The 12914-nt window shown below is 52.7% G+C and overlaps 1 protein-coding gene across 4 annotated transcripts in view; it reads left to right on the top strand.

Annotated features, from left to right (window-relative positions):
* Positions 1–12914, top strand: part of TMCO4 (transmembrane and coiled-coil domains 4) — a 91603-nt gene that overhangs the window by 15350 nt on the left and 63339 nt on the right. For all 4 annotated transcript variants that reach the window (XM_043444593.1, XM_043444592.1, XM_043444594.1 and 1 more), the window contains exons 3-4: positions 1554–1728; positions 2477–2504. In XM_043444593.1, coding sequence (XP_043300528.1) covers positions 1554–1728; positions 2477–2504 — 203 coding nt within the window. The remainder of the gene's footprint in view (positions 1–1553; positions 1729–2476; positions 2505–12914) is intronic.

Below are 12914 nucleotides of genomic sequence, written 5' to 3'. Positions count from 1 at the left end.
GTGGCCTGGGCCTGCCTCAGCTGCAGAGAGCCACCCTGCCCAGGGTTCTGCCCGCTTCCTGGGGCAGCTGTTGTCCAATGACTCTCTGACGTGAGGGTGAAGGCCCAGCCCTCTCGCCCCACTGGGGGCAGCTCTCAGGGGTCACCCCATCTTCAGATCTCCCCACAGGGTCAGCTGAGACTTCTGTTGAGACTGGATCTCAGCTCCCTCCTGCCCACCGAGTTCTTCATCCTCCCTGCCCATCCACAGGTGTTGACCCCAGAGAATCCCCAGTAATTTCAGAGCTACTTCCTGGGGAGCTGGACCAAAATGGTGGTGTTCCCAGGATTTGCACCTGAGTCCCGCACCCACCTGCACGGCCCGCCCTGCAGAGACCTCTCTGCTTGGGCTTTGGCGGCAGCAGCTCTGAGGAATGGATTGGTGTGCTGCCTAGGATCCATGGAGACCAGAGCCAAGCGGGGTCAGTGGGGTGCCTCCTAAGGTCACCCCCACGACCAGGAAACTCAGCTTGTTTCTGGGAAACCTTTTCTTGGAACTTGTCTAATCATCTCCCGTCTGATTCTCCTGCTCCACATCCCAGTGGTAGCTTGGAACCAAAGCCTGATGTGGGCTCTGCCGGGGTCCCCAAGATGCCACGAAAGTGAAAAAGTGTTAGTCACTCAGTCATGTCTGACGCTTTGAGACCTCATGGACTCTAGCCCACCAGGCTCCTCTGTCCGTGGAATTCTCCAGGCAAGAATACTGGAGTGGGTAGCCATTCCCTTCTCCAGGGGATCTTCCCCACCCAGGGATCAAACCTGGGTCTCCTGCATTGCAAGCAGATTCTTTACCATCTGAGTCACCAGGGAAGTCCCCCCAAGATGCCGTGGGCTTCCTGCATCTCCTGGTCCCTTCTGCCCTGGAGTACCCCATCCATCCCCCACTCAGGGACCCCATGGGACTCAGCTGAAATACTCACTATGGACAGAGATTCCCATGGTGGTGGTGGGCACAGTGGGAGGACAGACTTCCTCCGCACTTTGTCTACTTCTGAGGCAGCCGACGTATTTCTAGAAAGCCTATCCGTGGCCATTTCCAACAGCAGGAGGTCTCCATCTGCAGGAAGCCTTTTCTGGTCGCTGCCCCTCACCTCCCAGGTGGATTCGGGGCCTCCTCTCTGGACTCATCAGGGCTGGATTCCTGCCTCTGTCCTAGCGTGTCCCACGGCGCTAGGTCAGTTAGTTCCATCTGGGTCTCTACCCGTCGATGAGCTTCTCATCCAAGACCCGTCTTGCTCATTTTTTATTTCAGAGCCCTCAGGGCAGGCTGGGCTCAGGGTGTTTGGTCAGGAACTAACTGCTCATTGCCGTCATTCCTGTGGTTTATCAGCTCCTGTGGTCAAAGTGTTGGTGGAGTCAGCTCAGGTCCACTGTCCTGAAATCGGGTTTGGCTCTCCGTATATTCCATGGGCCACAGTTGCCATGGTTTTCGTAGATGCCAGCTCTTCACGTCCCTTAATGTATCTCATCTTGTGAGTTGTGTGGTCCAGGATCTCAGCTGGGTTTGTCTTGCAGGTCCTTCTGCACGGACTTTGTGGCTGGCCTGGTGAAGTGGCTGGACCTGTCTGAAGCCGTCTTGCCTACCATGACTGCTTTTGCCAGTGGTCTGGGAGGTGAAGGAGCAGACGTGTTTGCTCAGGTGTTGTTGAAGGACCCTGTCTTGAAGGATGACCCACTGGTGATCACTCAGGTACACCCACTGCCCAGGTAGCAGCTGCTGGGGAAAGTAGGCATCTTCCCCTCAGAGTCAGCCTGAATGTCACTTCTAGTTGTGTGGGGGGAGTTCAAAGATTAAGTATTGCATCGTAATATCTGATGATATGACAATCATAGCTAGTGTTGAATTATCATTATTGAATATTTACTATTGATTTATTACTTAAACAGTGCTTCTTATATGCTAGTACCTTTACTCACATGAACTCATTTAATTCTCAAAGCCATTTTGTTAGGTAGGTAAAGTGATCATCCCCATTTTATAGACGAGGAAATTGAGGCACAGAGAAGTTTAGTAACTTGTTCAAGGTCACACAGCTGGTTTGGACCTCGGCCATCTGACTCCAAAGCCCATGCTCCTGACCATTAAGCTGCGGTGCCTCTTTTCGGAAGCATCAGCTTTGCTCTGTGTCCTTGGGCATGTCACTCACCTACCTGCTCTGTGTGCATTTTGAAGCAGGCAGACGCTTGACCCAGGCTCTCGGTGCCAACAGAGCAGATTTGAAACAGCCCTTCCCCGCCTTCATCTGACTCCCTGAAATTCTTACACATGTATTTGGTTATGTGCCTGCTTGTTTGTCTGGCTTGCCACTCAAATGTGGGGCAAAGGTGTTTTGTCTGCCTTGTTTTCCCACCTATTGTTAAGAGTCAGTAAATATATGTCCAATGAGCAGGCTGGTTATATATCAACCTATTGCTAATTCCTGTTACTTTTCCCTCAGGACCTTCTGAGCTTCTCACTCAAGGATGGTGAGTTGATAGTTTCTAAGCTCTGTAAATTGTGGGCACGTGTCTGCACCTCAGCCAGGGAAGCCAGGGCTGGGTGTTGCCCCTATGGTCCCATGCTGTGGCCTTTTCAGTGCAAGAAAGGAGAAGGAAGCCAATAGCGTGGGGGGCTGGGGAGGTCTCCTTTCACGCCAAGCGCCAGCGGCGTGATGCTTCTTGCGGTTTTACTGATTCGTCACCACACCCTCCGGTATCACCTTCTCAGTAGCTCTGGAGCCTGGCTCTTGCCCTCCAAGATCTGTTCTGCTGACATCAGGGAGAAGGAACACAGAATTGAAAATGACATTCTAACAGCTTCCGCACCATGTAATAAAGGGACGTTTCAGGGACTTCCCTGGTGGTCCAGTGGTTAAGAATTGGCCTTGTGATGGAGGGGACATGTCTTCAATCCCTGGTCAGGGAACTAAGATCCCACATGCCATGGGGCAGCTAAGCCCACTCGCCATAACTAGAGAGCCTGCACACCTCAACGGAAGACCCCACATCCCACAACTAAGACCAACTCAGCCAAATAAACACTTTTTAAAAATAGGAGAAGTTTCCCCAAGTCCCCACCGAAACTCTGGCTCGTGGGGGGTTGCAGGGGTGAGAAGAGGAGGAAGGAGAACAGAATTTCACTAGTAGGTGAAGCACACGCAGGAGCGTGGGCAGGAGAGAGCGCTCAGAGGAGGGCCACGGGGCCTGGAGCCGCGCAAGCTCCGCACGCCCACAGGGTCCTGGGCAGTTCCCGTGGCGTTTACAGTCTGAGAAGCGCAGCTCTAAAGCTCAAAGCCCAGCCCTTTTCCAGCCACGCGAAAGTTTTAACTCCGTATCTCAGCGCTGAATGGGGATCACCCAAGGGTGATCTGGCCCAGCCCCTACTTTCAGCGGGGCACAGACTGAAGTAACACGTCTTCTTCTAAAAAAAGATTATTTATTTATTTTGGCTGCACTGGGAGGCCTGGGTTCAGTCCTTGGGTTGGGAAGATCCCCTAGAGGAGGGTATGGCAAACCCACTCCAGTATTCTTGCCTGGAGAATCCCCAGGAACAGAGGAGCCTGGCGGTCGCAAAGAGTCAGACACAGCTGAGCGCAGCACAGCCTGGCACTGGGTCTTACCTGGGACTCTCAGGATCTTCGCTGCACGGGGGTGTCTTAGTTGCAGCATGCAGGATCTGGTTCCGCAACCAGGGATCGAATGCAGGCCGCCTGCATTGGGAGCACAGGTTCTTACCCACTGGACCACCAGGGCAGTCCCTGAAGAAACGCTTCTGTTTAGCTGATGAGGCCTTGTGGCTGAGCTGTGGTCTGAGGACGTGGTGGAGTTGGTCTGAGAATCCTCAGCGGAATCCCTTTTATTTTTGCAAACTGCAATGAGGGAAGAGTAATAATATTCAATCGTCCTGGACGCTCTTGGCTCTTGGGGTGGTTTGCCGGGAGGTCTGAGGCACAGGTTTCAGGAGAGCAGCGTAGCTGGTCAGCACACACACACACGCTCACGTGATCATCATGATAATGGCAGAGTGCCGGGTCCCGAGCCCTTGCTGTGAGCCCAGGTGACTGCTGGGGGCCATGCAGACTTGGAGTCCTCCCTGCCCCCTGAGGGGCGCTGGGGGCCTTTGTTCCCATCTTTCGGGTCAGGGTCCTCTTGGATGAGACTCATATTTCCAGCAACTGAGCCCCCAAGAGGGGAAGGGACTTTCCCGGAAGCACACAGTGGCAGCTGGCCTTCCGGTAGGAATGAGGTCTCCGGCCTCCCTGGCCAGCTGTCTGTCCCACGGCCTTATCACGGGGGGAAGCAGCTACTGTGTGTGCCGAACTCTCCCTTCCGTCTCCCAGAGCCACAGGTATCCTAGCCCGCCACCTGCCTGCATCTGCCAATCACAGCCCTTCTGAGCGCCCGTGAGCACCCAGAACACCTTATCTCACCGCCCTTTGCTGTGGGTGACCTTGGCCGGGCTCTCACAGAATAGTTAGAGTGGGTTTGAAGTGGCCTGTCTGTACTATCGTCGTCTGGTACTTCATGCCCTCCCAGGGCGTTCTCGTAGGCAGCCTCTAAACTGGCATTCAGTTCAGTTCAGTCCAGTCGCTCATTCGTGTCCGACTGTTTGTGACCCCATCGACTGCAGCACACCAGGCCTCCCTGTCCATCACCAACTCCCGGAGTTTACTCAGACTGATGTCCATCGAGTCGGTGATGCCATCCAACCATCTCATCCTCTGTCATCGCCTTCTCCTCCTGCCCTCAATCTTTCCCAGCATCAGAGTCTTTTCAAATGAGTCAGTTCTTTGCATCAGGTGGCCAAAGTATTGGAGTTTCAGACTGGCATTGCCTTTTAAATTTCTCTTGAGAGTAACCACCACTTGCTAAGCACCTGTTCATGCTGGTGACTGTACCTGGTCCTTGTCAAACATTGTTTCACAGCACCCTCATCACCATCCTTTCATGTAGACATTCCCACTTCACGGATGAGCGAACTGAGGCTCAGAGAGGTAAAGTCACTGGCCTAAGCTGTTAAGTGGCAGAGCCGAGATTCTAAAATAAGTGCTGTTAACAAAAACCTTCTCAGATTTTACCCCTGGGAGTTGGAGGCATGCAGAGGCATCCCCACAGGAATATAATAATCCCTCATGTCTATGCCGGCTTCCCAGGTGGCGCAGCGGTAGAGAACCTGCTTGCCAAGGCAGGAGACTCAGGAGATGCAGATTCAATCCCTGAGTTGGGAAGGTCCCCTGGGGGAGGAAATGGCAACCCACTCCAGTATTCTTGCCTGGAAAATTCCGTGGACAGAGAGGTCCATGGGGTCACAAAGAGTCAGAGACTACTCAGCAACTGAGCACGCATGTCTAAAGCATACCAGTCTCTGACAGCATCTGAGGGGTGCCTTTGGTTTGTCTCAAAGCCCCTCCAGATGCTGGCGTCTACAAATAGGAGCAGGGTCAGTGTCACACCAGGACTCCCCATGGGAGCAGGTGGAAGAGCTCAAAAGTTCCCCAGAAGGCAGAGGTAGGTAGCCCCTCAAACCATCCAGATGGCCCTCATCGGACACAGGTGGGCCTCGGAGAGATGGCAGGTTCAGCTCCAGCCGCCACAATGAAGCAAGTCACATGACTCCTTGTGGTTTCTTGGTGCATCTAAAAGTTATATTTACACTATACTGTAGCCTATTAAGTGTATAATAACACCATGTCTAAAATGGAGTGACACAGAGTCGGACACGACTGAGCGACTGAACTGAACTGAAAAAATCCAATGGACAAACTTTAATTTTAAAATGCTGTTGGAAAACAATGGCACTGATAGACGCTGGATGCAGGGTTGCCACAGACCTTCAATTTGTAAAAAACAAACAAGAACCCAACAAATAAAACAGCACATTGTCGGCCGTCAGGGTAAAGCGGAAGCCTGTGGTTGAGAAAATGACGCCCAGGGTGGTGGTGGCTACTGTTGTCATGCCCAGCTCTGTCCTTATTAATGAAGAACCAAGGACCATGACGACAGAGGATGAGGTGGCTGGATGGCGTCACCGACTCCATGGACATGAGTTTGAGCAAGCTCTAGGAGTTGGTAATGGACAGGGAAGCCTGGCGTGCTGCAGTCCATGGGGTTGCAAAGAGTCGGACACGAATGAGCGACTGAACTGAACTGAAGGACCAAGAACTGGGAGTGTTGGGGGGTCTGCCTGCCTGGTGTTAAAATTCATTGGCAAGTTGCTGAGTGTCTCTGCCTCAGTTTCCTTGGGCATCAGATGGGAACCACAGTACTCTTTCCCTCATAGGGCGGTGGTGAGGATTGAGTGAAATAACCCAGGTCAAGTGCTGAAAACAGAGGGGCACACAGGACGCGGGCCCTGAGTGCTGCAGGGCCATGGTGGTCGTGGGGAAATGGGAAACTCCTGGGAACCGGGAAACCCGGACTCTCATCCTGTCTCCAAGACACTTGTGATGTCAAGTCACCTAACTTCTCTGAACTTCAATTTCAAATACAAAGAGGCAAGAGCTCAGTGCTACTTCAAAGCAAAACAAAACTGTCTTTGGTCCTAAGAACACAGTCAAGGATCTTATAAGGAGAAGGTCAGTGTCATAGTTGGGCCAGTTGTTCAAGGCCTTTCTCGTAAGCGCCATGAGGGTAGGGCTGTTGTCTGGCTTCTTCACCATTGTTTCCCAGCATCTGCAACGCTGATGGACAGATGGTGGGCATTTAGTGTTTGTTGGCTGGATGGAGGGATAGTAGAATGTATGGATAGAAGAAAGAATGGATGGTCTTTCCTTAGACCACAAGCTTAGACACTAGCAAGGTGGCTTGTCTGAACTGTAGGGTTAAGCCATCTTTTTCTGCAGAGACTGAGGGGGTAGGACAGACAGCACAGAAGAAAGCTGTCTGTCTGTGTGGCTGCGTTTCTCTCTGGGTGTGAGGCAGGGTGATTAGTCACGGAATCAGCCCAAGAAATCAACACGAAAAGCTGCACGTCTCAGAACTTCCTGGAAGGTTGACCTTTACTGACGATGTTGGGATCTTAGTCAAGGAACGACGCTGTCTTGGCAGCAGTAGGGCGGAATTTCTTTGCACACTAACCATTTTCTTCTCCTCACCCAGTAACAACCCACGAAGCCTCTGGCCCACCTGGCTGGAAGAATAAGCCTTCTATGTGTTGAAGGTTAAAGTGAATCTGAGCTCACTAAGCCGGGTTTTCACAGCAGCGGCACTGCAGACATTGGAGACTGGATAAATCTTTGTTGTGGGCCCCGCTGTGTCTTGTGGGAGGTTTAGCCACGTCCCTGGCCTCTTCTCACAGGACGCCAATAGCACTCCCTGACTTGGAACAACCAGAAATGTTTCCATACTTTACCAGATGTTCTTGGGGTGGGGGTGGGGGGCACAGAATCGTCCCCAGTGGAGAACCATTGGTCCAGGACCCACAGGTGGCCAGGTGGGGCTGGTTTACTAGTAGGTGGTGGTCTTTATAAGTGAGCTAGGAACTTCCCTGGTGGTCCAGTGGTTAAGAACCTGCCTTGCAATGCAGGACTGGTGGGTTCAATCCCTAGTCTGGGAACTAAGATCCCACATGCTGCAGGGCAACTGAGCCCACACCCAGCAGCTAGAGAGGCCACGTGATGCCTCAGAGACCCTGAATGCCACAACTAAGGTGCGATGCAGCCTACACAAATAAACAAACAGATAAAAGTTACCCGGTTGCTCTCCTGGGTCGTGCACACAGATGGTGAACGACTGCATTGTATAATATATAATCCTTAGATCAACTGCTGGAATAGATAACTGTTATCTCCATTGAGAGGAAATTAGGCTCAGGAGGTTAGGTAACCAGAGGTGAAATTTCAAAATAAGTTTCAAATTCCATTTAAGGCAGCGAGTCTCATGGTGAATTATGAGCCAGAGACATAGCTGAATCATGGTTCTCGCCCTCTGTACCCTGAATCCAAAGATAGCATTGGCTATCTTGGGTGCTGGGACCCAAGGAGGTGCAGCCGCGGGAGACAGAACCACCTTCACTGTAAACTCAGCTCCGCTTTCTGACCCTGTCTTTATGACTGAACTGCAAAGCTGACCTTGCCGATGAATCAGAAAAGCCTGAGAGGTCGTCTTCAATCGTGTTGGAACGCACACATTATCACCTGGTGGCCAGGGTCTCCGTCAGGATTCTCAAGATTCGGCAAGCTTGTTATCAGTATTGAACTGATTCACCCGTTCAGCCACTAAGAACTGAGCCCCACTGTGCGTGCCAAGCCGTCTGCTGGGCGCTGGGAGGAATTCTCCCCAGGGCCGATGCTCATGGAGTGCCTACTGTGTGCCAGCCCTGAGCAGAGCGCTTTATAATTTATTTCAACCCCTCAACCACACTGGGAGGTAGATGCTGCTGCCCCCTGCCCCCTCATTGTGCTGACGAGGCCGCGGCGGCCCAGAAAGGGAAATCTGCTGCCTGAGGACACACCGCTGGGGAGAAGGAGGGCAGGAGTTGAAGCCAGGCATTGTGGTTCCAGAGTCTACTCCTATCTTTGGCCATGCAGCATGTGGGATCTTAGTTCCCCAACCCGGGATTGAACCCATGCCCCCAGCAGTAGAAGCTTGGAGTCTTAACCACTGGACCCGACAGGGAAGATCCCCAGCGTGCACTCTTGACTGGTGTTCTCCTTCCCATGAGAGGATGAAATGATAGAGCCCTTGCCCTTACAGCTGCCTTTAAGGGGATTCGATGAGGCCAGAATCAAGAGCGAGCACCCCATGTGGCAGGGTCTGGAGGAGCGGCCAGACAGGCCGGCATCTAAGAAGGTGGAGCTGGAGGAAGGTCTCAGAAGAGCCCCCTCAGCTCCCACGACCACTGGCCTTGAACTACATGTGTTGCCACCCGCGCGTCCTTCATTGTCCCCCCAGAACGAGCCGAGACTGGGCAGGAGTCATACCCGGAACCATCTGAGGTCAAGTCCTGCCCCGAGTCAGGGTGCATCTTAGAAGCACCACCCTCCAGCCACGCTCTCCCCACCAGTGTGAACACCCTGACTTGAAAGTCAGCCCAGCACCCAGTGTAGGGGCCCGGGGAGCATGGGACTGGAGGTAGGTGTGGTTTCTTTGTATGAAAAAAATTCACCGAGGGTGAAACTGGGTATTGATATTCCGAATGCTATGTAGCATGTACAATTAGAAAAGTTAGGGGGAGGCCTTCCGTGGTGGTCCAGTGGCAAGGAATCCACGCTCCCAATGTAGGGGGACTGGGTTCGATCCCTGATCACGGAAACGCGATCCTATATGCCGGATGCCACAGCTAAGACTCAGCCCAAGTAAACAAATAAATAGAAAACAAGAAGAGAAGAGTTGGGGGAGTTCCCTGGCAGTTCAGTGGCTAGGACTCAGCACTTTCACTGCTGGGACCCAGGTTCAATCCCTGGTTGGAGAACTAAGATCCCTCGAGCCACACGGCACAGCGAAAAGAAGAAAAAGAAAAATTGGCCCATCGAGGGATGGCAGTGCGGTGGGCTGGGTAAGTGGCTGTGTGAACGTGGCCTGAGAGTGACCTTGGACCCGAAGGGAGCGGTGAGACAGGTCCCCAGGCTGACTCAGCAGCTCACAGCCTCACCCCAGCAGTCCTTGCTTCCTAGCATCTAAGGATCTAGGAAACACGACGATTTATCATGAAAAGGGTACTGTCAGCCACCCTTTCTTGACCACAGTCCGTGGGGTGGCAGAGAGTTGAACAAGATGAAGTGACTAACACTTTCACTTTCCAGCCACCTTTATCTGAGGACTAATTTATAGAGCCACATCGTGGCTCAGATGGTGAAGAATCCTTCTACAGTTCAGGAGACCTCGGTTCTATCCCTGGGTCGGGAAGATCCCCTGGAGAAGGGAATGGCAACCCACTCCAGTGGTCTTGCCTGGAAAATCCCACGGACAGAGGAGCCTGGTGTGTTACAATCTATGGGGCCACGGAGAGTCTGACATGACTGAGCGACTAACTTTCACTTTCACACTTGACCACTTACTGCATCCTAGGTGCTGGCCAGGTTCATCACATGTGTCTTCTCATTGCATCTCAACAAAAGCCAGATTAAAAAGATAGTCTTGCCCCCATGGTACAGATGAGGAAACTGAGGCTCAGAGAGGTCAAGACACTTGTCTGAAGCCGTTTAGCTCTAAAGGTAATCAGATGAACATTCAAATGCCACTCGGCGTGGCAACTGCCTGAGTTTCTGCCTGAGTTCCTTTCCTTTGGTCTTGAGGGCAGCGCCACCCCCCTCCAAGGGAAGGTCTCTTCCCAAAGGTCTGGGATGCTGCTGCTCTCCACGGGGAGGCAAGGTCAACCCCAGGCTGGTCACTCCAGCTCCCGAACTCAGAGCCATGCTGGCAGCAGGGGCTGGTTCAGTGCCTGGCGGTGGGGGTTGTCCTGCTGAGGGTGTACCCCCGAGGAGGCGCCTGTGGCTATGCAGGGAAGGTGGGGCTTATCATGGTGCCTGGGGTGCACCTGGCATTGAGTGCCACGCTTCATGGGTGCTGTTCACCCTTTAATGCACAGCACAGTGTTAGACGGTGAAGTTCAAAGTACAGTAGCTTCTCTGTTGAGATAAGGGTGAGAGAAGGAGCCCAGGGGTGTGAGTTCTAACCCTGGGTCTGTCCAGACACTCTGGGTGACTTTGGACTTGTCCCTTGCTCCTCCTAGGCCAGAAGGGCCAGCCGGACTCCAAGGGTGGAGACTGGGGTGGGCGCTGGGGCTGCCCAGCAGCTGAAGGCTGGTGTCACTCCGGCTCGGCTCAGGGCAGAGTTTGTGTCCCCCTCCAAGATTTTCCAGAGAGTAGACTGCCTGGGTGCGGGGTCATTTATGTGTGTGCCTGTGGCCCATAGCCTCGGGCTCTGCCTGGGATGGTATTGTTCAGTCGCTAAGTCACGTCTGACTCTGCAACCCCATGGGCTGCAGCATGCCAGGCTTCCCTGTCCTTGACTGTCTCCTGGAGTTTGCTCAGATTCATGTCCATTGAGTCGGTGATGCCATCCAACCATCTCTTCCTCTACCACCCCCTTCCCCTTTTGCCTTCAGACTTTTCCCAGCATCAGGGTCTTTTCCAAGGAGTCAGTTCTTCGCATCAGGTGGACAAAGTATTGGAGCTTCAGCTTCAGCCTCAGTCCTTCCAATGAATATTCAAGACTGCTCTCCTTTAGCATGGATGGGTTGGATCTCCTTGCAGTCCAAGGGACTCTCAAGAGTCTTCTCCAACACCGCAGTTCAAAAGCATCAATTCTTTGGTGCTCAGCTTTCTTTATGGTCCAACTCTCACATCCATACATGACTACTGGAAAAACCCTTGCTTTGACTAGACAGACCTTTGTTGGCAAAGTAATGTCTCTACTTTTTAATATGCTGTCTACGTGTGTCGTAGCTTTTCTTCCGAGGAGCAGGTGTCTCTTAATTTCACAACTGGGAGGATTAGCAGTCACGACTGCAAGCCTGTCGGGTGGCGCCCGGCATTTTCAGGAGCACCATGGATGCTAGTTTCCGTCCCTGCAGAGGTCGCAGGAGAAGGAGTCTTCATCATACTGCTGCTTCCAGGCATGAGTGCCCCAGACCTTCTGAGACCAGGGGTTTGCTAGTTAGAACAAGTGCAAAGGCCCTGGGGCAGGAATGAGCTTGTCTTCTTGGTGGGACAAACCCTGGTGCGTGAAATAGGGACCAGTAGAAAGTGAGGTGGGAGAGGGTGGTAGGAAGGGGTCAGATGGTGCACAGCCTTGCAGACCATGGGGGAAAAAATGTGGATTTTATTCCAAGTGCATTGTGGAGTTTCAAGTCGGGAAAGAGAACCTCCCACATTTGTGACTTTTATCTTTCAAGCTCTATGTGGCAAGTAGAGTGTGGGGGCAAGGGTGAAAGTGAGGTGGCTGGTGAAGCGCTGTGGCTATCCCGGTGGCCGTGACAGAAGAGATGGGGCGCTGCACTCAGACTCTGGGTACGTTTTGGAGGGGCGGCTGTCAGGATTAGCTGGTAGCCTGGGTGTCAGGGGAAGGGCAACAAGAAAAATCAAGAATGATGCCCAGGCTTTTGGCCTGAGCCCCAGGTTGGGCTCTTTATTGAGACAGGATGGATTGGCCCTTAAGGAGTCAGTTAGTTGCCTGGCAAGTTGTCCTGGGTAGCCCAGGATTCCTGCCCACCGCCCCCCCCACCACTCACCACCTGCCTGAAGTAGAAACTCAGCTCCAAGTCCAGCAGTCTGGCTGTCAAGGTCCTTGATATGACCTTTCCACGAGGCTGACATTCCAGAGTCCCTTGCTCAAGAATACCTTGGAAGCTTTTAATCACCTGGCACCTGGCAGTTTATATTCCAGAAACTGAATCACCGCAGCCTTGACCAGTGGAGTATGAATTAATGGCTGATTATCATCACCAGCAATTAATCACCGTGGCCAAGGCTTATTAATTTCCACAGCTCTGTTATGACCTACGTTCAATGGTCTGTGATCCTAGGAGGGAACAGGGAGCTCCCTTATTCTTGGAACATCAGCTGATCAGTAACCCCAAGACGTGACCTGCTGTTTCCCAGCATGCAGCCAGATCTGCATCCAGGGAGGCAGCTGAGGGCAGTGGGACTAGTGCTGCCAGACCGCAGCTCACTCTGAGGCCCCTCGTTCCGGGGAGGACAGCAGAACTCCACGCAGCACTGCAGACGCCCAGCAGAGGAGGCTGGTTCTGCAGTATTCGTGGAGGGCTCCTCGTGGGCCCTGAGACCTCTGCTTGAAACTTTGTGAGATGACTCTCACAATTTCTACTTCTACCTGAGCGAAGGCGAATGACCCCTACCTGGGTCATTAACTGAACATTTATTCTTTATGTCGGGTGCTCTCCTAAGGACTAGAGAACACACAGGTTTATACATACAGGCTTTATACTTCACGGGG

This window comes from Cervus canadensis, chromosome 24 (assembly GCF_019320065.1).
Source record: "Cervus canadensis isolate Bull #8, Minnesota chromosome 24, ASM1932006v1, whole genome shotgun sequence".
NCBI classification, from domain to species: domain Eukaryota; kingdom Metazoa; phylum Chordata; class Mammalia; order Artiodactyla; family Cervidae; genus Cervus; species Cervus canadensis.
Note: the sequence above shows the minus strand (reverse complement) of the source record. Positions and strands in the feature narration are given on the sequence as shown.